At 39.5% G+C, this 26,003-nt stretch overlaps 2 protein-coding genes across 7 annotated transcripts in view; one reads left to right on the plus strand and one right to left on the minus strand.

Annotated features, from left to right (window-relative positions):
* LOC135477455 (insulin-like growth factor 2 mRNA-binding protein 2) overlaps positions 1–8,969 on the plus strand; it is a 30,484-nt gene extending 21,515 nt beyond the window's left edge. For 2 of the 6 annotated variants that reach the window (XM_064757565.1, XM_064757570.1), the window contains 10 exons: positions 61–147; positions 391–433; positions 1,269–1,366; positions 1,735–1,851; positions 2,382–2,562; positions 2,874–2,993; positions 4,891–5,085; positions 5,655–5,768; positions 6,635–6,763; positions 7,428–8,969. In XM_064757565.1, coding sequence (XP_064613635.1) covers positions 61–147; positions 391–433; positions 1,269–1,366; positions 1,735–1,851; positions 2,382–2,562; positions 2,874–2,993; positions 4,891–5,085; positions 5,655–5,768; positions 6,635–6,763; positions 7,428–7,658 — 1,315 coding nt within the window. In that variant the 3' untranslated portion in view covers positions 7,659–8,969. The remainder of the gene's footprint in view (positions 1–60; positions 148–390; positions 434–1,268; positions 1,367–1,734; positions 1,852–2,381; positions 2,563–2,873; positions 2,994–4,890; positions 5,086–5,654; positions 5,769–6,634; positions 6,764–7,427) is intronic. The other 4 variants (XM_064757567.1, XM_064757566.1, XM_064757568.1 and 1 more) reach the window with 4 other exon arrangements.
* A 5,494-nt stretch (positions 8,970–14,463) lies between these two features.
* LOC135478170 (ubiquitin carboxyl-terminal hydrolase 40-like) overlaps positions 14,464–26,003 on the minus strand; it is a 37,954-nt gene continuing 26,414 nt past the window's right edge. Inside the window, exons 22-32 of the mRNA XM_064758441.1 lie at positions 25,445–25,553; positions 24,211–24,299; positions 23,770–23,890; positions 23,170–23,309; positions 21,890–21,992; positions 20,962–21,190; positions 19,731–19,796; positions 18,898–19,114; positions 18,216–18,317; positions 17,237–17,337; positions 14,464–15,300 (exon numbers count right to left, since the gene is read on the minus strand). Of these exons, the coding sequence (XP_064614511.1) occupies positions 15,198–15,300; positions 17,237–17,337; positions 18,216–18,317; positions 18,898–19,114; positions 19,731–19,796; positions 20,962–21,190; positions 21,890–21,992; positions 23,170–23,309; positions 23,770–23,890; positions 24,211–24,299; positions 25,445–25,553 (1,380 nt within the window). The 3' untranslated portion in view covers positions 14,464–15,197. The remainder of the gene's footprint in view (positions 15,301–17,236; positions 17,338–18,215; positions 18,318–18,897; positions 19,115–19,730; positions 19,797–20,961; positions 21,191–21,889; positions 21,993–23,169; positions 23,310–23,769; positions 23,891–24,210; positions 24,300–25,444; positions 25,554–26,003) is intronic.

Raw genomic sequence — 26,003 nt, forward strand, 5'->3', positions numbered from 1 at the left:
TAAAACACCAATCAAATAAAATGGAAGCCCTTGTTGAATGCTTTGTGTTCTGTGGTACAGGATGTTGGTGCGCAGCGAGTTTATTGGGGCCATAATCGGGAGAGACGGAAACACAATACGTGCTATTACACAGAACTCCAAAGCTAAGTAAGTTACCCTTCTCTGTACAGAATGTTGTGATTTGCTTTAGTATGTTGACATATATTTATTGATAATGATTGTCTATGCATTTTAATGAAAATATTTCTTTGGCTGTAACATTGATTGTATTGCTCGGTTTAAGATGGTAAATTTTATGCAGAATTTTGGTGATTCTTCATTGCATCATGTGACAGCTTAATGCAGAACATTGAAAATTTTGAACATGTATGTTTTTTTATTGCACTTCAGAGTTGACATACACCGAAGAGAAAACTACGGGGCAGTTGAAACAGTAAGTATCATGTGGTTTGGATTGCAAGCAGTTACGGATGTTTCTCAATTTCCATGTTTTTTTTGTGGTTTTACGTCGTTTTTGGAACCATTTTGTATACCTGGTTTATTTATAAATTATTTAGCCATTTCACACAAATATTATTACAAGATAACAATGGAAGGGTGTGAAAAGGCTTTTACAGCACCTTTGAGTTTAGGGTAGCTATGATGTTTAGTGGAATAGACAACGCCAAGGTTTTGTGCTAGTCACCAGGAAACAGAACTGGGAGTACAAACACTGTCACAAAGGTGTGGATCAAACTTCTCTTAGATTTTTGGCTGTAAATGCCTTGTACAGAAGGGTTATGGAACTCTGACCAAGGTCTCAGTTCTTTTGAAGTCTCTCTCAAAGTGTTCCTGATTATGGGCCATTACTTTTGAAATGTATTTCTCAGTAGGTACTAGGACTTCTGAATTGTATTTCTCATTAGATACTAGAACTTCTGAATTGTATTTCTCATTAGATACTAGAACTTTTGATTTGGGTTTTTCATTACATGGTAGTACTTCTGAATTGTATTTCTCATTAGGTACTAGAACTTATGAATTGTATTTCTCATTAGGTACTAGAACTTCTGAATTGTATTTCACAGTAGGTACTAGAACTTCTGAAGTGTATTTCTCATTAGGTACTAGAACTTCTGAAGTGTATTTCTCATTAGGTCCTAGAACTTCTGATTTGTGTTTCTCATTACGTGGTAGTACTTCTGAAGTACTACCCTTTACCATTGCCGAGGATTTCCTAATTTGTTTGTCCCAGCGGTTCTCACCTGCTTGGTCGTCTGTCTGCTCAGGTAACCACTATACGAGGTAATCAACCGGAACATTGCACAGACGCTGTCAGGGAAATCCTACAGGTAGTTCAACAGGAGGCTCAGGCGTTAAACAAAGGGTAACTCATTTGTCTTCACTATCCTTAAAATCTAGTGTAGTAAGATTTCATTTCCAGTGGCGTTTAATTTTGAAATCTACGACAGAATTCAGATTATGACAGAAGTGGCATTACACCGTAATTCATTTATTAAGAAAATTTTTAAAAAATCTGTATAAAGAGAGAACCAGTCTAAGTTATGAAAGCTGAGATTCTGCTGAAGAAATTTGTCATCCAGTATATATTCCATTTATTTTTTTAGGACATAATAGGAACTGTCCTCGACTAGTAGGCTTTTTCTGAAACGTTTATGTTCATTTAAAAAATTGAAGCAAAACGGATGGTAGTCTTGGCAGTGGTGTCATTGTTTTTCTTTCCCTTTTTTTCAGGGAATTTCCATTAAAGCTTTTATGTCCAAACTTCTTAATTGGTCGCATTATTGGTAAAGGAGGGAAAGTGATAAATTCTATCATGCAGCAGACGGATACGCACATTGTTGTCTCCAAGTAAGTATCAACTTGTATGCGGAAAAATTCTCTGAGAAATCTGGAGCAATCTACAACATAAAACTGAAATTTTATGGTGTAAAGGAGTGAGTGAACAAGCTACTTTTGAGAGTCCCTCTGGGTTATGATTACACCCACAAGCGGGACTAAAGGTTTACACCCTTTGTGTTAAATCCATCACGAAACAGATTTCCAGACTAAGTGCCAAAATGTTTTCTGTGGTGAATTAAAACTTTGATTTTCAAGACAAAATGGGCCAATTTCAGGGCGTCACAAAAAGTACAACTATATCTGTGCAAACAGAATAATGCCTGCAGAATATGCTTGAATAAACAACACCTAGCAAACATGCGAAAAAAGGGTGAAGAATCACAGTATGTACCATCAGAGAATATACCAGTTTTGTTGGTTAATTATTCCACTACAATCCAGCATAGCGACCCGGGCATGAAAAGCTGCCTGTAGTTTATGTGGATGCTGTGTGTTAGTCGGGTCAGGAGGTCGACCTGCCAATCATGGTAAACGTACAGTTCTGATGATTTCAGCTCCAGTGATGTCCAGGATGCGCGGTACAGCTCCAACGAGCCTCACAACTGGTACATTGACCGGGTGATCACCGTCACGGGACCCGTAGAAAATTCTGCCAAGGCCGAGGCCATGATCAGTGAACGCATGCGCAAATTTTTCCATGAAAACGAAAACCAACAAAATGTAAGTATGATACATCTGATGCCCAGGAGTGAAATTATATGCTGCAAAAATTTTGCCCATGACTACTGTAATTCACCTAATGTTTAGTATTTTTCAAGTGACTTATTTTGATTGTTTCTGCACGGTTCTGATTCTAATCCGTGAAGAGCCGTTCGTGAAGTATTCCTTATCAGAAAAGCTGAGGCGACATCAACTTCTGAAAGTTCATTTCTACATGCCAAACTTCAGGTGAAACGCAGTAAGTTGCTTAGTTTTCCCAATTCTGTGAGTTCTTTTAATCTGAGATTGATGTTTTGTTGGCATGTTTTCAGCAGCAGATGCAGATGTTCTCTGGTTTTCCCCCTCTCCACATGATGCACGGGATAGGGCCCGGCCCAGGCCCAAACTACCCTGGCTTCAGAGGAGGTCCCCCGGGATACCCACCGTATATGGTAAGCCTTTACCCCAGGGCACTGGGACTGCTGTAACACGTCTGGGGTTGATGTCCAAGACTTAATTGTATCAAAGTGTGTTCGGCAGTTAAGCCAGCTATTAACTGTAGTCTGAAGTGAAGTACCTTTTTGTTTTTGTATTAGGCCATGAATAGTATTGAGGTTTAAGCCTGGCTTAATTTTTAATACACTTTTGAACAGCTGACCCCAAAACTTTAACGAACAAGACAGCACCTGGCTAAATCATATTTCGATGGAAAACAGAATACTCAATCATTGTAAAAAGTATCACACTTTATTATTTTAATGAGATTTCACTGAATAACATATAGAACAAAATCACAGTACTACACAAATGACTGGTGTGAGTCGAGGCAGCCATCTTGAGAATTTTACTCAATCAAACATGTTGCTATCAGATTGTACGGCCTAGGCTATGACGTAACCTTTACCCAGTCACTCCTTGAAGTGACATACGATAACACAGAACTACTGCATAAGACATTTTGGGATAGTTCACAACGATTTAAGCTACGTGCAGCTGAAGGGCCATTTCACAAAAGTGTTGTGGGACAGGTCTGTATCATTTACAAACCACCACAGACGAAAATCAGTTGATTTACAAGCCGTGTAATACTCAGCGATGGTATTACAAATTATGTCAGACAGTAGCATACCCTCTCAGCCCAAACTGCATTGGTCTCCTGAAATGCATTTTTTGGGGGTTTATTTTAGAGTTTAGCCAGCAGTTTCTAAATAAGAAATATTAGAGTCAGTGCAAAATTCATTAGGGATGCCGAATGTTTATGGAAATGAGAAGACAGCATCTCACCGGGCAACGCTTACAATTAATTAAATCTGGTGAGATAATTTTTTTTTCTGTAAAATTTCTGTAATACAGTAAAATTATTGAAACGTCGTGTTAAGCCGAGGTGCGTTCTCTGACGTACGGCGCTACAAAATTGAAGCAAGAAATCCGACGACAGTCGAATGCCTGGATCAGCCCCAGTGGTGCTTAGATTTATTTTCCATTTGTTTCAGAATTGAGCATGAATCTAGTTGTACAATAATCCTGTTGTAATTTCTGAACCAGGAATACCCTGGCCGTGCATCTGCAGCTAGGCTATTTAAACAGGGTCGATGAAGTTCCTTGTAAATGATATAGTAGGCCTACTGCATCAACATTTAATTTCTTCCAGTATGTCCAGTTTCCAAGAAAACTATATTTATCACTTGGGCCTTCATCGCCACAACTTTTATCTGCCCTGATCTTTCTTATACATGTATGTGGGTTTAGACTTCTGCACCTGAAACCAGGTTTCCACTGGTTCATGTTATGCCTAAAGTATTTGAATTTGTGGAAAGGTTTTCTATACCTTCAACTCTTTTGAAAGACCTTTTTGTGGTGGTAAAAATCTTTTGAAGTACATGTACCAGATTTTTGGACTGTTAAGCAATAGGTTGCATTATGTTGGAAATATCATGAACTTACTACCAAAATAGTAGCCATTAACGAAACTTTGTACTGAAAGGGAATGGCCATTGCACGTTTCAGAAAATTTCAGATTCTGTGGTCTTGGAATTCTTTGAAATCTACCCTCTGACTAGTGAGTTTATGAACCAGCTTGCTTTGGTAGTCTTGGTTTAATAAGCAACTCGGAAACTCGAAAGACTCATTCTGACCACCACAACCTTTGTGGAAGGTACCTCTTCACCAGAGTAAAGCTACAAAATGTTGGCATGCCTGGGTGATAACGTGATCAGTGTTAGTTTTGAGTTGGCCTAATTGTAGTTTTTTTTATTCGCATCTTTGAAATGTCCAATATCACTTCATAAAATCCTCTGTACTCCCAGAAAAACATTTACAGAGACCAAGATGGTATGCTTTTTTCCTTAGCAGCAGCAACAACAGCAAGGGGGAGGTAACTGGGGATTCCCCAATATGTTTTGTGGACCCCCTGCTCCACCACCACAGCAGGAAATGGTAGAGGCCAGCTACCTGTATATTCCAGAGAACTCTGTGGGGGCAGTCATCGGTGGCAAAGGGGCCAACGTGAGGAATATAATGAGGTTGTCAAATGCTAAAATCAAGGTGAGTCGATTAAACCTGGTACAGATTATTTTTTTGGCTAGATATTTCTCAAGATTTTCATCATATTTGTGTATTTTGTATTTATAATTAGGCATAATGGAATGCCTCTGTGATGTCCATAAAATTGTTGGCGAAGTATTAATTGCCCTCCAAGATGTTGAAAGCTTTTTCATCCTAGATGAAAAAAGACTACAAAAATGAACCATTTCAGTTTTATGTATTTAGATTATAATAGAAAGGTAAATTTTGATGTTTTTTTTCTTATATGTGAATTATTAAGCAGACTTTGTTTATTTCGCTTCCGCAGACTTGTTTGTCAACAAAATAGTAAATTCCAGTTAAAGGTACCAAGTTAATGAATGATCATTAAGTGATCTCCTAAACCAGAGATATGTTCAAGCCAAAATCTCTCCACTGACTTGACATGCTATTATAATTCATTCTTGAATTTTTGACTCCCTCTAATCACAATGGTTTGTGACTTTAGTGTTTTACACGTCTTACACATGCTTCTTTACAATCACTTTTGTTTGGTGCCGAGATATTGAAGAATTTGTTGGTTATTGTAGATTGTCTCTTCAAATGACAAAGAAGGAGAAACAAATGGAGAGAGGAAGGGTCCGTACCGTAACATGTCCTATCGTAAAGTCATCATCACTGGCAACTCCAATGCCCAGTGGCTGGTAAGATAACTTGTTTTACCAGAATTAAGGGGAAATTCTAGGTTTCTAATTGGATAAGCTAAGGTGTTCAAACGATCAAGGAAAACGGCCTTAAAAGTTGTATGGCCGTTAGCAGTGCTTTTGGACATTGTACCGTAACAGTGTAAATAACTTTTCTTGCCTTCATTTTCAGAAATGTTCAAATGATTCAGCAACTAACATATGGAAACTTTCTTGTAACATCTTACAGTGATGTTGGTCCTGGTCCCAAAAAAGGAGATTGCTCGTAAAAATGAAGTGCACTTTGGCTAAACTGGTCCTTGATACCCTTCATTTTGTAATGCATCTGTTTCATTGATCTTCTTAATGAAATACCAGGCCAAATACCCAGCCAACATGCTGTTCTAGTATTTCTTAGGTCGCCATGAGTTCAAGTCCAGCTCATGCTGACTTCCTCTCCGGGCGTAAGTGGGAAGGTCTGCCATCAACCTGTATATGGTCGTGGTTTTCCCTCGGGCTCTGCCCGGTTTCCTCCCATCATAATGCTGGCCGTCGTAGTAGTTGTGAAATATTTTTGAGTAGGGCATAAAACACCAATCAAATAAGTCAAACGAAATAAGTATTCCTTAGTCTCCTCATAAGCAGAATTCCTACTGGTTGGATTGTTCCATTATGTTGGGAGGTAGGTCAGGTATCTGGTGTCATTGGCATTTCACATTGAGGTTCAGTTTGGATATTACGTATTACATCATAAAACAAAGATATTGAAATATATACTGTAATCGTAAGTAAAATCTACTTCTGAGTTCATCGTGTGTGTTAGAACTGCGACTGGACAATGTTTAAACCCGACCATCAGCTATCATCAGTGTTTTCATGTTTTGCAGGCCCAGTTCTATATATACGACAAGATAAAGAGCGATGGTTATCTAGCCTCGGATGACCACTGTATTAAGTTGGAGATTAAAGTACCTCAAAAAGTCATAGGCCGCATTATTGGCAAGGGGGGACAAAATGTGAGTACTAGTATCGTAGAGTTGTAGGACATACAGTGATGTGATTTTGACAAAATGTGAAGATGAAAGAATATATATGGCTAAAAATCTGATGAAATTGAATTTGATCACTTTATTTAATAACTAGTTAAAAATTGCAGTGTGTTTATGCACCATTGACCTGGGAAAAAGTTATTTATAGACTTGGATTCCAGTCTGAAAGGGTTAGTAGGGGATTTGAGTTGATGGGAAGAATTAGAGAAGCCAGCCCGTGTTTTCATTGCCAGTCAACTACTCCTGGCTTCATTGGTGAAAACTTGTACCATGTCTTTTATTTACTGACGTGAGTTGTTTATCACAAGTAAAAATTGCGCAGAATTTGTGACCTCCCATAAAATGTCTGTTGCTTAGAACTTAGGACCTTCGTTAAGTCAATATTGGCCTATGATAAAGGGTTGGACATTTTTGGCCACCTATTAACCGACTGCGACATATAGATCTTACTTGTCATAGCTAAACTTCACTCTTCAAGCAGTTCAGTCAGATAACTATTTCATTTTCAGAAACAAGCATAAATAACTCGATCATACTGGTAATGGAAAAGTTTTAATGACAGTTGACTTGATCATCAAGATGTGATAATGTACCTGTGTTTGAATGCCCTTGACACTTGGTGTGTTTTCAGTTGCGAGAGATGATGCGAGTAAGCGGTGCCAAGGTAGTGCTGGGCCAGAGTGAGGAGGAGAATGAAGAGGAGGTACCAGTGCAGGTGATCGGGGAGTTCCACTCCATCCAGGCAGCCCAGTACCGTATTCGCCAGCTGGTCAGCTCCTCTGTCCCGCCCCCACCCCAGCAGCCACCTTACCCGCGAAGACGCCCTGGGCCAGGGCCAGGCCGCGAACAAAATGGCAACTAAATCCTCTCGACTCTCCATGTTTTTGACAAGATCTTTCTCCCTGTCGGCTTAGAATAACGATAGACAGACAAACCAAAGATTTTTGAATTTTTATTCTGATTTCAGCTCCTCAAAACTTGTTTCGAATTTTTTTTTTTTTCTCTTTCTCTCTTCCAGTGGTGCATAGATTGACCTATTTGTAGCTGCTCTCATTTTCTCTCTATTTGTTCTCCCCCCTGTTTGGTCAGGATGGACATCTCCTGAACTAGCCAACAAGCTTATTGGAGTAAGGCATCAAAATGGACCTGGTCCATTCTAGGGGAGGGAAGGTGGGCAGGGTGGGTTTATTGTGTGGGATAGGGGGGTTGGGTGAGTCTAAAGTATTAATTGGGCTGTGATGTGCCACTTGTTTTATATTTTTGTTGAATTTTTTGGTGAGCAAGAAAGTCCTCTGAATTTGCTCGATTATTATGTTCAGAGTGGTTGATGGCTCAATGATGAAGGGAGTTAATTTATGAGTGGTGCGTGGAAATGAAACTACGAGTTGGAACAAAAGGTTTAACGTTACATTTTAGATAGAGCATTGTTGACGTTGAGATATATCCTGGTCTTTTTGTAATAAATGAAAAGTTTATTTTTGATACTTGTTGAGAAAGCTTTTTTGTTAGGATTTTTAAGACCTGAGGACACAGTGGCATTTTTGTGCCCTTACAAAAAAAAAAAAGAAGAAGAAACAACCATCTGAAGTTTTCAACCTATCCACCGTGTTCGAGATAAATCCACTGAGTTTGTGCGCAAGTCACTGGCTTGTGTTCTGTTGCCCTTGACAACTGCCAGACCCAATACGACCAAATCTGTTGACAAAACCTTCAGTAAACAGTACCCAGATTTCCTGTCCGACAAGAACAGTGTGTGCAGGTCGTTTTCTTTTTTATCTGCCAATGGATTTCATTTGCGAACTTCCTATTGGTTAAGGGGGTGATGCCAAGAAACTAACCACAGCTTGAATCGGCGAGGATGGCAACAATGACAACAAGAACAGCAACAACAAGGGCCTCGTAATTTGACCTCTTTCTCTGCGCTACGAGGAACTTTACTGTTTGGTACCTGGATGAAGATATAACTACTGGATGAATTCAGTTTGGTTGGGAAACCACTTAAAAGCTATTTAATACAAGTATGAATAAATTTTCAGTACTACTAAAAACAGCGAAAAGTGAAGCTACAGCTATTGTTACATCTTGTACCTAAAATGCTACTGTGTAACTGCTACATGCACAACTACAAATGAAGACCGGCTAATCTCGTTCAATTTTGCTGATGTTATTTTTTTTTCTTTTTCTTTTTTTTTTTTCAGTACGCAAGTACATATCCCACTAAATTTTGATGCCTTGTCCTTACTATGAATCTATTGAGAGAAAATAGAGTATTTCTCGCACAAAGTCAAGAGCGGAGCGCCTGTAGATTTGACGAGGTGAAATTTTATGTGAACTTTTCCATGGGCTAATTACATAACCCCTCCCCCCCCCCACAATCCCGTTTGGTATTCCATGTCATCGAGTACATTGTTTTAACTTTTGTCACCTTGAATGGCCCGAAATAAGAGGATCCATTAATATTTCAAAAGGTTAAAGGAAATAACTGAATTTTTTTTGTCTTACAACCCAAATCTGTGGTTAGACACAAAAACTGTTGTATCTGTTAACTGTAGGTGAGCTTTGTACCTGGAAGACTGTGAAATAGATAAGTGTTTTGAACAGTTAAACCATATGTGGCTTCAGAAGGAAATTTGCATTGACCCATATGTTGTGTACTTATATATCCTATAGAACAAAAGTTTTGTCTGTAACTATCCATGTCTTAAGGTTGAAATTGATCTGGACAGAATGTACATCTATTGGGCAGTTATCTCCCCGTGATAACCAATATCTTTCTCTCTCTCACCCCCCTCCCCCTTTACTCTTGGGCATGCTGAGAAATTTAATTGTACAGTTAGACCAACACCTGGCCAGTATGATGTATTTTGAAATAGGCTATTGAGCACTGATGTTGTTCATGTAGTTTTTGGTTTTTGGAAATGGACACTTTTTTTAGTTACGACATCCAAGCCTGACCTGCAAGCCGTATGGAAGGCTGCAGTGACACTAAAATCTGGCGTCTTGTTTTTCATTTTTTTCCAATTTGTGTTGTACTGTTCATGTGCATGTAGTTAAGAATCGTAGTATTTGAATCTTAAATATGTATAGTAATACGAGAAAAAAAAAATTTATGAATCTTTCATTGTGAATAGAAGTGTGGCTGACGAACGAATGGTAGATTTGATGGTCTACGGAAAGTGAACTGCCTGATTACCATTGGACAATGTGTAAAGTACAGCCCAAGGTACACAGTCTTGTGGTTAGCTTCAGAATTGTATTATAGATGTTGGGAGCTGAAACGGATGAAGACTGTTCAATTGAATTCGATCTGAAATTTACTGATTGCCGATTGTAAAGTGTTGAAGGGATCTTTAACGAAAGCATTCTACCTCAGAAAAGCAAGACGCCCTCCCCACAAAACAGTCTCCGATGTCGTCCCTTCAGTACAGGCTAGTCGAACATTGTTAATAGACAAAGATGTTTTCAATTGTCGTCGTCGTCGAAGTCTGATGCAGGGTTGTGTATCGCCCTGCGCACCAACGTGTGGTTATTGCAGACTTTAAAAGTATCCCAGCTCTCAGACCTGCTGACCTCCCGTTCTGTGTAAAGGGCGAACGATTGTACCACAAATACCTTGTAGCAGCAGAGATGATGTGTGAAGTTCAAGTAGAACTGTGTATCTGATGTAGCTGTTTTTCCCAGCTCTAGTTAAACTATTTTATTGTTTTCTTATTCCCACTGTTGTTACACCAGTTTAAATGCATTTCATACAATACCGTGAACAGACTGAAATCCTTCTGGATTGGTCGTTCACAGATGTCCGTATGTAGTTTTCCCCCTACCCATTCATATATATCTTTTTTCTTTGTTTTACTTATCAACATTGCATGTATTCTCCGTTACTGTGTTTTGGCTAACATATGACTATATCCTGGCACGAAACGAGTTCCCGTCACGAAATGTTGCAACCCTGGTAGCAAAAACGATGAAAACTGCAGACCAAATATGAAAATGGCCCGACTGCTTGGGTGAGCCTCCACTCTGAGTTCTAACTGATAAGCTGGACTCGACGAGTCTGTGCTGAAACTCCTGACTTGTTCCAGTGTCTCGTTTTCTACCATGGAATAAATTATTATTCTAGTTTACTCATCGTCTTGTGTTCCTCTTTGTCGACAGGTAATATTTCTCTAAAAGAATATGTATTCCTTAAACTTGCAATTTATGTATTTGGCACTTTCATATGCGAAAAGGTTGACGGATTAGGATGTTGTTCCCAGTGGAAGGCATAATGACGGAATAGCTTATTCTGTGTAAATTCATGTACACCTGATTTGCTGGTGTAAGTTGTACCTACCAGAGGGTAGGTTTAAGGAGTGGGGTAAGGCTGATAGCAATACTATATTGCCAGCAATAATCATCAGTTGACTTTATGGGATTTTTGATTTTTGGCCAAAACTAATCAATTTACTAATGGGGGGGCAGAAATTTCAACTGATTTCCAAGGAAGATTCTTTTCCCTGAATATTGTAATTGACTTCATCACCAAATGTGTTGAAATAATTCTGTGAAAAAAAAACAACAAACCCTAAATCTTTCGTTTAATGAATTGATAGGTAAAGTTAACACTCAGTGTAGATCGTATTTTTTGTAGGTTTTTGTGGAAACTGTATTTCACCTAAAGTTTGGTATGTAAAATACCATTTCAAAAACTGTATAGTAGCCTTAAAATGATTTCACTGATGCAAACACTTCACATTTCTGATAAGATGTTAATGTTGGCCCTATAATATGGATGAGTCCGATTCTTGCAATGTTCGCCACCTGAAAAATGCTAAACTTTAGGTGAAATACCGTGCGTTGTTTCCACAAAACACTGAAGAGCTGAAGAATCCGGCTTAATGAGTAATTTGATCTTGAACATCAGGTCAAATACATGTACATTGGTGGTTCGGTTATACAAGTGAAGTGAACCAAGTGTAGCCAGATAGCTCCAGGTTGATTGGTTAACAGTGCTACATGTACATTGGTGGTTCGGTTATATAAGTGAAGTGAACCAAGTGTAGCCAGATAGCTCCAGGTTGATTGGTTAACAGTGCTACATGTACATTGGTGGTTCGGTTATACAAGTGAAGTGAACCAAGTGTAGCCAGATAGCTCCAGGTTGATTGGTTAACAGTGCTAAAGAGTTTTACAGGATAGCGGTCCAGTTTATTGGTTGAGGAACATGAAGTAAACCATTGACTTCTACTGGGTACCAAACAAACTACACACAATGAAACCAGGTTTAAAGCAGAAGCTGCGTTTTGTCCGTCTAATTATTTCGTTTTGTTATTAAAGTGTCTGTTTGCTGTCTTGTGTCGTGTTGCATGAGGTTTGCTTGAGATAACTTGTGTTCCACCATTACGGTGTCACACTTGCCTAAGTTTGTATAATGTAGCATGCCAGAGGTCGGGTTGCTCTGAACACTTGATAAATTCACACAAGGTGTTAGTGAAATGACAGCCATTGTACAAGTGAAAATTCCGGAGTATGGTGTTAAAACACTCAAACTATGGGCTAATTGTTGTGAAGGGGTCCTCTGACCTTGCCTATGCGGCCGCTGTGAAGTCCAGCTCATGTTGGTTTCCTATCCAGCAGTAAGTGGGAAGGTCTGCAGCAACCTTTGGGCGGGCTTGGGTTTCCCCTGGGCTCTGTCCGGTTTCCTCCCACCATATTTATTTGATTGGTGTTTTACAACGTACTCGGGAATATTTCACTTATACAACAGTAGCCAGCATTATTGTGGGAAGAAACCCACTACTATCCGCAGGTTGGTGCTGACCTTCCCACATACGCCGAAGAGGCAGCCAGCATAAGCTGGACTTTAACTCGCAGCGATCACATTGGTGAGAGGCTCCTGGGTCATTGTGCTGTGCTAGCATGTTAACCACCTCACCACCAGGTCCTATACCAACAGTACGGCTGGAATTGAACCCACACCTCCTCTGACATAATACGGTTCTGAATTCAATAATGTGTCCACAAACTATCCTTGTGAAATGTAACAGTGAGAAACAAGTGACAAGGAAAATGTGATCTTCATGTTTTTATATAGCAAAGGCAGATAATGGTATTCACAGTATCTATATGTTTGTGTTATTGACAATAAAACAAATACAATGGTGTCAAAACCTAAAGCCTCTGGAAAGAATAAAATTTTCTGTCCCTGGAATTTCCGCCACAGGAGAAGACTATATATGCTACTGTTACGTATGAATTGGTTCATTCACTTACAGTGATTCTTCAACCTTTTCCCATGTTAGCAAGGTGTTTATTCAACCATATTCAGAAGGCATTACACTGTGTTGACTCACACAGTTATAAAAATTATACTTTTTGTGAAGCCTGAAACTGGCCTATCCAACCAATTTAGTTTTGTCTCTAAAATCAAATTAAAAATGTGCATGAGCAGCTCTGAGATAGGGTTGGTCATGTTTCCAGCTTCCACATAAACTGTATTTCTGAAAGCTAAGCTGGGAAGATCTCAGACCTACACTGAAAGTTGCTCTTTCATATGGTGAAAAGGTTGAGAGATTTGAGTAACAGCTAATCTGCCTCAGACACCCTCCGCCAACACAACCCCACCCTCCAACCCTACCCCCCAACTCCAAGCTTAATTCATCATGCGACACCTATGTACATGTACATAAATAAGCACTCACATTATTTCACAAGGTTTATTTTGAAGGGTGGGGGGGGGGGAGGCGGTAAAATACAGTGAAATACAGTGTATTTACATTTCCGAACAGGTTACATCATTATCTCAATATAAGAAAAACTTTCATAACCATTATTTAATCATTTAGTATCACAGACTTCCATGTTCAACACAAAATATGTTTTCCTCAGTATTTATAATCTGGAATATGACAACAGAAGTGACATATTACTCAAGGACTTTCCGTGTAACTATAAAATACATCTCTCTAGGACAAAATTAACACTGTAAATAGAAAACACAACATTGTTTCAGTTTATGTTTGCTTTACAGTTTCATGCTCAAAGAAACGACGATTCTAAACATAATCCAATGAAAGACGTGAATTCAGTACTTGACAATGTAACTGATCTCGCGCAAACATGCCATGAAATCATGAAATACAGATTGATGTGCCTTTCAGCAGTGCATACAATTTCTTTGCTAATGTTAATTACAAGCCTTTAGCTCCTCTTCTTTTTTCAGTATGGTGAGACAAAAGCTGTCAACACTCACTGTGCTGTGACAGGTGTATGTATGCTCCAAAAGCATGCACTGTGACAGGTGTGTGTAAGATCCAAAAGCGTGCACTGTGACAGGTGTATGTTCCAAAAGCATGCACTGTGCCAGGTGTATGTATGCTCCAAAAGCATGCACTGTGACAGGTGTATGTATGTTCCACAAGCATGCACTGTGACAGGTGTATGAATGCTCCAAAAGCATGCACTGTGCCAGGTGTATGTATGTTCCTCAAGCATGCACTGTGACAGGTGTATGAATGCTCCAAAAGCATGCACTGTGCCAGGTGTATGTATGCTCCAAAAGCATGCACTGTGACAGGTGTATGTATGTTCCAAAAGCATGCACTGTGACAGGTGTGTGTAAGATCCAAAAGCATGCACTGTGACAGGTGTACGTATGCTCCAAAAGCATACTTTGTGCCAGGTGTATGTATGCTCCACAAGCATGCATTGTGACAGGTGTGTGTAAGATCCAAAAGCATGCACTGTGACAGGTGTATGTATGCTCCAAAAGCATGCACTGTGACAGGTGTGTGTATGTTCCACAAGCATGCACTGTGCCATCTGTATGTATGCTCCAAAAGCATGCACTGTGACAGGTGTGTGTATGTTCCAAAAGCATGCACTGTGACAGGTGTATGTATGCTCCAAAAGCATGCATTGTGCCAGGTGTATGTATGCTCCAAAAGCATGCACTGTGTCAGGTGTATGTATGTTCCAAAAGCATGCACTGTGACAGGTGTGTGTATGTTCCAAAAGCATGCACTGTGCCAGGTGTATGTATGCTCAGAAAGCATCCGCTATGACAGGTGTATGTATGCTCCAGAGCTGTCTGTGTCACCTGATGTCTGGTACAGTTTACTTAAGACTTGCTGTTCCCCGCGTCTTAAAGCTGAGTGTGTCTGTGTCACCTGATGTCTGGTACAGTTTACTTAAGACTTGCTGTTCCCCGTGCCATAAAGCTGTGTGTGTACAGCACACAGAGCATGCTCAGAAAGCATGCGCTGTGACAGGTGTATGTATGCTCCAGAGCTGTCTGTGTCATCTGATGTCTGGTACAGTTTACTTAAGACTTGCTGTTCCCTGTGTCTTAAAGCTGAGTGTGTCTGTGTCACCTGATGTCTGGTACAGTTTGTTTAAGACCTGCTGTTCCCTGTCTCTTGTGTCACCTGAAGTCGTCCACTTTGATATGCAGACCCACTTCTTGTCGTTTTCTCACATAAAGCCCATCTCCAGCGGACAGTGCATTTTTGCGACTATCCTTGCGTCTGAAAAATATAGATTAAATGACTGATTGTTTCTTTCTTAATGATGCAATCAGAATTTTAGGCCAGTATGACTTTAGTCATTATCATAGCAAGCTGCCAACAATCATTTCCACATATACTGCTGTGGAGATTTTGCTTGCCGCATTGGTGGAAGATAAGTGGTCTTTATATTAATTAAATGTACAGATTTCGTATACAATATCTATGAAACTGTCCCCATAAATCATACGCATTCAATTATTTGTTTTTTCTCTGCAAACCTGAACTCAATCCACTCCCTCCATTTGCCCATTCAGTTTACACTATTTAAGCCAATCAAACAAATCTTGGTCGGCCAGTGCGTAGTGCTACGTTTCAAAGATCTTTGTGTAATCCGGTGATAGGCAAAGAGGCTTTCAATGTGAGTCTACACAGAAACAAATCCAAAGAAACAACAACAACAGTGGTTCCACTAATGAAACCTTCCCAAAAGAAAGCTCAAGTTTCGAACTTACATACTTTCACCGTTTTCCTGACTTTTCTGATAAACAATATATAGGCCTATATGTGTGATGGGTGTTTGTCCAAATCTGTGCATGAGATCAAATATTTAAGAATATTTAAATCATTTAATATGAACTGTATGTTTTTATCCAGCCTTGGCACTCATGGTGTAACCGTTTCCGTCATGCAGGTGTTGTGCATTTCTGTTGATCAAGCTTTGCTTCCCGTTGATTAAAAGTTTTAATTGTCATATATAACCAGGTGTCGGTGTCAACTCACATTGAGCCTTGGTGAAACAAGATGCGCATATTTCTTTATTTCATAGTAATCAAGTCTTCATTCACAAACGTAAGTATGTCTACCAGTGGGCGTAAAGACGATTACAGAAATCCGCTTAAAAATCTCCGCAGGATACATACAAGCTGTCAAACTCAGCTTTTGTCTGAATTTTAAAATAATATTTTAATCATACGTGTTTGTTTTGTGTTTGTTATCAGCTAATAATTTCTAAAGTAAATACCTGCTCCACTTGTTCAGCCTGATTTAAGCATTGTACGTTGTATAGATTGTGTCGTTCACAATCGTTCATCTGAAAAGTTTGTCAAGAAGATTGTTCATTCCAATCCAAGCCTGAGTCGAGGCTTCCAAGGGGTGGGAGAAGAGGTAACGTATTTACTGGTAATGGACACATCATACTGCATCATTTGTATCTTCGAGTGTAGCATTAGGATAATTAGTGTATATATACATACGAATATGGATTATGCAATTCTAAATTTACTGCATACATTATTTGGACAGGTAGTCACATGCAGGTGCCACATGAAACATACGTCGTTTATGTGTGATGGATGACAGGAATGCTCATATTTTCCCTCTACAGATTTCAAGCGAGTTCTTGTGGGGAATCCGGGAATCAGGAAATGAGACCTTTAATCTTTTCGGCTTAGTCGAACTGCTTGAACTTTATTGTCAACACAGCGAACATTGTTTATACTTTAAGTTTCAAAAACACTGCGTATAGCCTTCCCCGCCATCAAATACCTGCCATCCCAACCCCATGACTGATATATTCTCCCAACATAGTCTGATAACAGTGGACTGAAGACCATCATTAGGCTGGAAAGTAATCGCGCAGAGCCCAAGGGAAACATATACAGACCTGATCACAGGCCTATTTGTTTGGATGAAATAATCAGTAACAGTAAAACAGTCAATATTAACCAACAAATGGAATCTCCTCTACCCTACATACCCCCTAGCCCCCCCTCCCCACCCCCCCCGACACACAAACTCCCGAACCCCACAGCCCCTCCACTTAAATGTTCATCCAAATGTCTCGAGTCGGTCCCTGAGCCTACACCTCAAAAGTACAAAACTGTTTTCTGCAGACTGTCACATGCCTGCCACTCCCCCAAATCACACCCTCACGTCAGTTAAACATTACCCTCACCTCTGTCTCTTCTGTCTATCCTCTTCTTTTAGTCTCTCTCTCCCAGCATCATCCTCTGCTGTACTGAAGTCAAACCTGTTCTCTGCGGCCTGAGTCAAGTCCTGAAACATGTAATAATGCAGATATTTATCCCAAATCAGACATTATCCCGCATGTGCCGTCTTTACTAAGGGAGGGGTTTGTCTTTTTATTAGGATTTGTATGCTGCAAGACTGTAACATAATCAGTACAAGTAAGCTTTTAAAGTGAGATAATGCATTTTTCATATACCCTAAATGAACATAAATTTTGTCCATTTAACCAAAATGACCTTACACAATAGGCCAAGACTGCTGAAATACTAAAGGATTCTATCCCACCAATCAGTGATGTGCGTTGTATAGAGCTGAGTAATAAATTTTGGCTGGTCCATCTGACATCATAATTCAGAGGAGAGGACATAAATGAATGATTAGGGTTTAATCACCCTTCGGCAATACTTTAACCATATTGTGGGGAAAACATGTTAGATTGATTGATTTATTGATTTGATTGGTATTTTACGCTGTACTCAAGAATATTTCACTTATACGATGGCGGCCAGCATTAAGGTGGGTGGAAATCGGGCAGAGCACAGGGGAAACCCACAACCATCTGCAGGTTGCTGCAGACTTTCCCACATACGACTGGAGAGGAAGCCAGCATGAGCTGGAGTTGAACTCACAGCGACCGCATTGGTGAGACACTCCTGGGTCATTACGCTGCGCTAGTGCGCTAACCAACTGAGCCATGGAGGACCCTTAAACATGTTAGAACTTGGAAACAGAAATGGGAATGAAATTATCCAAAATCAAAAAAAAACAAAAAACAACAACAACAGAAAGACGCCTTTAAACTACCAACGAAAACAAAATCATTTACGACTCCAAAACCACAATAGATATTTTAAACAAATGAACAGAAAACGGAAGGATGGATTTCAGATAATCCAGACCATTACCTTGACCCCTATGACATCGCCATCTTTAATGAAGTATGGGGAGTTCTTCAGGTTACCTTTAGGTTGAGCAGTTTTCTTCTTCCCCTTATGACTCCCAGACTTCTGAAATAAAAAACATACCGCACCTGTCAACAGTTGTGCGGATACATGAGTTTGCAGGATTAAGGACAAACTTTATACCATGAAGTGGAAATGTGCAATATTTTACTGGAAATGATCTTTATTTTCATTGGATGGAATGTCTATTTTAAAAATTGTATTGCAGTTTATTCAAATATTAACTACATCCTGATAATAGTGGTAAAGAAGTGGGTACCAAATCTCAACATTCTCTTTGAATACACTTTTAGAATACTTAATGTTTAATACCCTATTTCTTCTAATTTTTTAAAGACAGATATAAGTAGTGCTGATAGAAAAGAATTACATTTCTCTCTCCGTTTTGGGGAAAGTCAAGACATGAATATCTTGGTCATTAGATGTACTGACTGTGTGTAAAAAAGAAACTAAATATAAGAAGAATTAGGGTAAGTAAATTTTCAATGAATATCTTATCCACAAAATTTGCCACACCCAAATAAACTGACACTCCCACCCAGTGACAGGGGCAAATCACTTACATTCATAAGGGGACATAAAAAACAAAGTAAATACCAAAGTGTGTGTCCAAACCAATGGTTACCTTGGTGACTTCCTGAATCGGCATCCAATCGTAGCGCTGGGGAAAGTATTTAGCCAGCGCCACCTGGTGAGCTGGAATACAGAGGTTGTCCGCTAAGCGCTGACGCAAACACGTGGCTGAGGCTCCCCGACTGGTGTCCCACACAATCTCCACAGCAGGACCATAACTCCTGCTCTCTGATAACCTCTGCTGCATGGACAGAACCATCTGGGATTGCCTACAGAAATTTCAATATTGCACGTAATGTACATGTATTTGCCTTAATAAAATTATTTTTGGGTGGCAAAGAAAAGTCAGGAAATATGAACTTGTTAAGCTGAAACATTTGTCCAGCATATCATCCTACCTTCCAAACAAACCTTACAGCACGTTTCTGAGTACGGCGTAAAACACCAATCAAATAAATAATAAATACAACATCTTTCTAAGATGACCAGTATCAGATTCTCACCCATGAAGGAAAATGTCCACAAAAACTTACCAGCCCCTACTAACCTACTTGTATCCTTTCCAGCAGTTTAAAAGGACCATTTAGTCTAATCGTAATTAAGAGATTAATAGATGCTATTTCGTTAGCTACTGATTTATTTATCTCTTCGTTTCAAACAAAATGCAAGAATAACATTTAACATTCAAAACATCATGTAGATTCATGGACTTATCCCACAATGAATAAATTTCCAAGGATTTTTTTTTTTCAAGTCTTGAAAACATTTCAACAAAATTCAAGTACTTTAAGGACCCACGGGAACACTATGTAAACATCCAATCTCTTTTCCTGCAGACAGAAAGCGCAGCCGTAATTGTCACTGAGCTGAGACGGTTTCACTTACGTTAATTTTTCTTCTTCAAACAGAACTTGGATTGCCAACTGACTAGAAGAATTCAACTTCAGACGCCTGATAGAAGAAAAACATACAGAAAGCATTTAATTTTCCTGCTTATGAACAAAGAGGAATATTTGTGCTCTATACAAGTAACTGACTGAGTAAAACTCATATTTCACTGACGTATAGAAACACATGAATGGCCCTACTCTTTACAAAATTTCTTTATTTGGAAGATATATATGTGCAGTAGTAAATCACTTTAGACAGGTTATACCTGCCTCTCTCTTACAAAATACAATCAACAAGAATTTCTCAGTTTATGAAGGCCAGTTTAAAGGGCAGAAAAAACTGGAGTGTTCTGCATGATGCGCAAAAGCATTGGTAAGATTCTGAGAAACTTTTCCATTATCACGTGATGTACATACAGGTATACGCACAATATACTGGTGAAGGACAAGCAACAAAATTAGACTGAGCAAAGATTGCTGAGAGCTTATTGTCATGAAAGCCTCACTAACAGTTAGTGAAGAGAAATCCACAAATTCGCTATCCAAGGCCAATACTTATAAACACTATTAGAGTGAGTGAGTGCTTGGGGTTTAATGTCGTACTTTTTCAGTCATGTGGTGATGAAGGAATCATTAGAGTGCATGTAATGTGCCTCCTTGTTGCAGGACAGATTTCCACCGCTCTTTCATCTAGTGCTGTTTCACTGAAATGCCTTTCCGAAGGCAAGTAAGGCGCCCCACCCAAGCCATTATACTGATACGGGTCAACCAGTGGTAGCACTATCCCCTTGATGCTGAACTCCAAGCGAGGAAGTTACAACTTTTTCTTTTAAGGTCTAACTAGACCCAGTTTTAAGGTCTGACTCGGGAAGGAGCTTGGCTAGCTCAGATCGTTATAGCAAGGCTGGTTCAAATGTTTATAGCAAGGCTGGTTCAGATGGTTACAGCAAGGCTGGTTCAGACATTTATAGCAAGGTTGGTACAGACGGTTATAGCAAGGCTGGTTCAGACGGTTATAGCAAGGCTGGTTCAGATGGTTATAGCAAGGCTGATTCCCATGGTTGTAGCAAGGACTTGCTGACTATCAGGCCTTTAACTAATAATTTAAACATTTTTGAACTCAGTGTTAAACACCAATCAATCAATCAATCAGTATAAAACAATATTATAATAACAAGATAGCCGGAGAGTTAAAAGAATGTGTAATTATGATTGGAGTCACTCACTGCAATGTTTGAGCTGGTCCTTTGAGCACACTCGATAGTCTCCCTTGCTCCACCAGGCGGAGTCGCAGGAAGTCTGGGGAGGGAATTGGAAGATCCATGACCTGAGGCAAGGTCATAACCTGTAACTTCAGATCTTCTAAGGTGGCCTCTTTGGAGATTTCTACATACCCCATGAGCATGGGGCTGTAATCAAGCTCTACCAGAGGGGATGAGGAGGGAGCTAACAAACCTGTCAAGTAAACGCAGAAGAAATACAATAAACATTCTAATCCACTCACAGGGACAAAAAATGTGTTCTGATAGGTCAACTGGAAAAAATTCCAGTCAAAGATGGAGAAAGAGTACAGATGACTGCAGCTGAAGGTGTAATTCAAACAAACGTCACAAAAGAGTCAGGAATTCCACACAAACAGGCACATAATCAGCGAACTGTAATTCTGTCATGCAGAAATTTTGCTAAATTGGAAAAGAATGGGAATAACCCTAATGTGTCTTGTCTTCCATGTCTCTGGTAAAACTCAATTTACCACTGCAAAACCTGCATTAAGGTCAACAATTCAGAAAAACCATGAGAGCTATTCCCTAATTCTTGGGACCTAATGAGGTGATTAACCATTTGTAACAATGTATTTCAAAGGCTGTTAGCTATTGTCTTCTTTAGCATGAAACAACTGTCAGACTACCAGATCACACGCCAGTTACCTATCCCCACACAGACAAATGCTGCTAGGCTTGTCACTGTACATAATCAATATGGAAAAATAAAGCTTGCCTTACAATCTGCACATTTCATGGTTTTTAATTCAATGAAAAAAAAAAATCTATGAAAATAATGTGCAGGTATTTTCAAGTACAGTTTCAATGGTCTTTCTCCTGATGCTTAAGTCATTCTCATGGTTTCTGTTCGTTTAAGGAAGCCACCTTTTACCTTGAATGCCTCGTGAGATCCAGCTGAGCATCCCGTCTGAGTTGTCTGCCCCTGGTGCAGCATTTGGGGATGGATAGAGGGAGACAGGAAGTCTCAGGTAACCCTGTGTGTCAGAGAGAGGGTTCCAAGCTGATTACAGTGGGCAGTGAGAAAAAAGATTCTATCAGGCCAGAACATTTCAGGTGTAAGCTACACATCTGATTCAGCTGAATAGGTAAAGTACTTGTACATGTAAATTTGATTTTATTTGATTTATTTGATTGGTGGTTTATGCCGTACTCAAGAATATTTCACTTATACGATGACAGCCAGCATTAAGGTGGGTGGAAACCAGGCAGAACCCGGGGGAAACCCACGACCATCCGCAGGTTGCTAACAGACCTTCCCACTTACGGCCGGAGAGGAAGCCAGCATGAGATGGACTTGAACTCACAGCAACCACAGACATGGTATTGTAAACCTGAAGTAAAAAATTTGAACTCACGAAGTTGTATGTGTAAAAACAAAACGGCACAATACTGAGGGATTATGACAATTTTTTTTGTGCTGCGAACTTTTAAATTTCAACCGACTGTCTCGGGTACAAGGGCTAGCTTGGTAGCTGTGGCTGTAGCAGCCTTTGGCCTCACCTTATAATGTGAGATTTCTTGGTTGCTTTGGCTGTAGCAGCCTTGGGACTTACCTTATAATGTAAAATTTCTTGGTTGCTTTGGCTGTGGCAGCCTTAAGCCTTACCTTATAATGTGAGATTTCTTGGTTGCTTTGACTGTAGCAGCCTTAGGCCTTACCTTATAATGTGAGATTTCTTGGTAGCTCTGGCTGTAGCAGCCTTAGGCCTTACCTTATAATGTGAGATTTCTTGGTTGCTTTGCCTGTAGCAGCCTTAGGCCTTACCTTATAATGTGAGATTTCTTGGTTGCTTTGGCTGTAGCAGCCTTAAGCCTTACCTTATAATGTGAGATTTCTTGGTTGCTTTGGCTGTGGCAGCCTTGGGCCTTACCTTATACTGTGAGATATCTTCGGGTGTTATGCTGTTTTCCAATGAAATTTAACCAAAATGTATCACGGTATGTTCATCTATGAATAGAAATACTCCGTAGAACGAAGCAATCAGTGCTGGTGTATGCCACCAGGGAATCATACTAAGAGAATGCGAAATACATCTTCCTATTTTTGTGCTCCTGATCTTGCTGATTCAATATTCAAATATTCCTCTTCGTCAAATTTAGTCTAAGAAAAGACTGATTGTGTGATCAAGGCTGAATGAAAACTGTGCTGACCTTTGGAGGAAGTTTGCCCTCTTCCAGGACGACATGATCCCCATGGTGGAGAGGGGCATCTTCCAACCTTTTCTCCACATCATCCAGGATTTCTGCTAAATCTCCACACCAGTTGGTTTTTCGTAAGTGCCACGCATCACCTGACCAGAAAGATCACACTTATTTTAACAGCCACAAATACCAATAAAGTCTGTTTACTTGTTAAACTGACTCATCTATTTTTTATCCTTATATTATCAACACTGCATAACAATATGCTTCACTTATTTAGTCATTTACATAATAAATGTACTAAATAGTCAATGAATGGGGGGCCTCCGTGGCTCAGTTGGTTAACGTGCTAGCGCAGTGTAATAACCCAGGAGTCTCTCAACAATGCAGTCGCTGTGAGTTCAAGTCCAGCTCATGGTGGCTTCCTCTAAGGCCGTAAGTGGGAAGGTCTGTCAGCAACATGCGGATGGTCGTGGGTTTCCCCTGGGCTCTGCCTCTGTTTCCTCCCACCATAATGCTGGCCGCCGTCATATAAGTGAAATATTCTTGAGTACGGCGTAAAACACCAATCAAATGAATAAATAAATAAATCAATGAATGAAGTCATACCAGAGAATCCAGCTGCATCAATCATCCGGGAGAGACACGCCCCCACAGACAAACCTCTGTCAACTGTCATCTCCATATAGGGGCAGTCTTTAAGATCAGCAGCAGTGAAGGTCAAGGTTATCTGCAAGGGTTGAAGTATTACAAAAAAATCAGATTTTTTTCTCCATGTAGTACTGCCATCTTATCTGATACAAGAAGAAAGAGACAGTAATAAGACAATTATAATATGTATTAAAGCAATAATTCTCTACAAATACATCTAGCAGTGAAGGTTTCTGATATTAAGCCATACACAAAATAAGAAACTTTTTAAAAATTCCTTTTGGATCATAACTTGGGCAGACAGGCTGAATGGTAAACAAATGACAATATTTATTTATTTATTTAATACTATCAAGTCTGTTTATATACATGCAGTAAACTGTGTTGTACATCTGTTACCTGATTAGTCAATGGAGCAGCTCCAGGTTCCATGACTAAGGGGGTCAAAGGTGAAAGATGGGCTGCTGAGAGAGATAACTCTTCATACACTGTAAATTAAGAAAAGCAATAGGTTAGCATAGTGCCATACTGTGAGGGTTACCTGAAGGTATATCTGTACGGTGGATGGACAAACAAACTGAAGTAGCAAGTCAGCGATAAGAAGCTTATATAAAACTAGCAGTAAGAAATGAGGTACAAATCCACATGTATCCAGTACCTTTTCAGTTTAAAGATAATACCACCTCAGCACTATGACTATAGGTCATCACCCAGGAGCCTCTCACCAATGTGGTCGCTGTGAGTTCAAGTCCAGCTCAGGCTGGCTTCCTCTCCGGTTTTACGGGGGACGGTCTGCCAGCAACCTGTGGGTGGTCGTGGGTTTTTCCCGGGCTCTGCCCGGTTTCCTTTCACCATAATGCTGGCCGCCGTCATATAAGTGAAATATTCTTGAGTACAGCGTAAAACACCTATCAAATAAATAAATGAGTGAACTATTCAGGGGAGAATACACATGTTATCAGCTATGGTGCACAACTACATGTAGGTCGTATCGATGGGGATTTCCCTATCTTGCTGTTATGTGAATGCCGCCTCTCAGATGTAACCTTCTTGCACCAACATACATGTATACATGTAGATTAAACACAGTAGTCTCCCCTGAATAGAGAAATCAGCTTGGTAAATATAAATTTCCACCATGTACATTCTAAGGATGCATGAAAAGCTTCCTATAATATGACCTTATATACAAATCTACTAAAAAGGTTCTCAGTTTTCATCTTGGGGTGTAAGCACAGCTTTAAACTACAGCTTTCCTGAGGCCCCAGGTGTCACTCTTATATACACCTAGAGGGGTTATTAAAAAAATAAATAAAATATGCCTGAAAAAATGAAAAAAATTTAAATCCTTTTTGACATATCTTTCTTCGTTTTCCTTAAAACCATACTCTTCAAAGTTTATAGTACCTTTTCATGAATCTTACAAACACTTAATTCTTCTTTATCTACATACTAGGTAGAAACAGACTGAACAAAAAGGGTGATGGTTTACTCACCTGTGTACAATTTGAATACTTAATTCTACTTCATTGAAATACTGAGTAGACATGAAGACTGTAGACAAAAAGGCTGAAGGTTTGAATCATATAGAAAAATGTTAAATGGAAATTTGGCTATGTAATAATTTACGAACATGGAGGTTTCAGTCCCATAACTTCGTGGTCCACTCTGAGACGCCCTCCTTCTGGAACCTCCTCCAGTCCTGCCTTAGACAGTGCCATCTGTTTTAACTCTCCAACAGTCTGACAAATGAAGTCAAATGAATATCTGGTCAACAATAAGTGAAACAAATGAGGTCAAAGGCCAGAGAATTAATATCACATAATAAATATGCAAAACTTATGCCACAAAAATAAATCTGCAAACATAATTTTATCAAAATAGGACAATATTTGAAGCAATTATTGCCTGAAAACAAACGACGAATAAAAATCATGGAATTTGGTATGTATGCAAAATTTGGTTTTCAAACTTGATCTAACTATAGCCATAATGGACCTGCACACAGAAATGTATCAAATCAGACAGGATTTGGGGTAGTCACTGCACAGTAAACAAAAACCTATAAGAATTCATTAAATATTTCATAAAATGAACCCGCACACAAAACTGTATCAAAGCAGACAACATTTGGAGGAGAAAAGAAACCAAAGTTTCAAAGACTTATGGAACCAAACTAATATCCCTCGATT

Source organism: Liolophura sinensis, chromosome 11 (genome assembly GCF_032854445.1).
Source record: "Liolophura sinensis isolate JHLJ2023 chromosome 11, CUHK_Ljap_v2, whole genome shotgun sequence".
In the NCBI taxonomy this organism is placed as follows: Eukaryota; Metazoa; Mollusca; class Polyplacophora; order Chitonida; family Chitonidae; genus Liolophura; species Liolophura sinensis.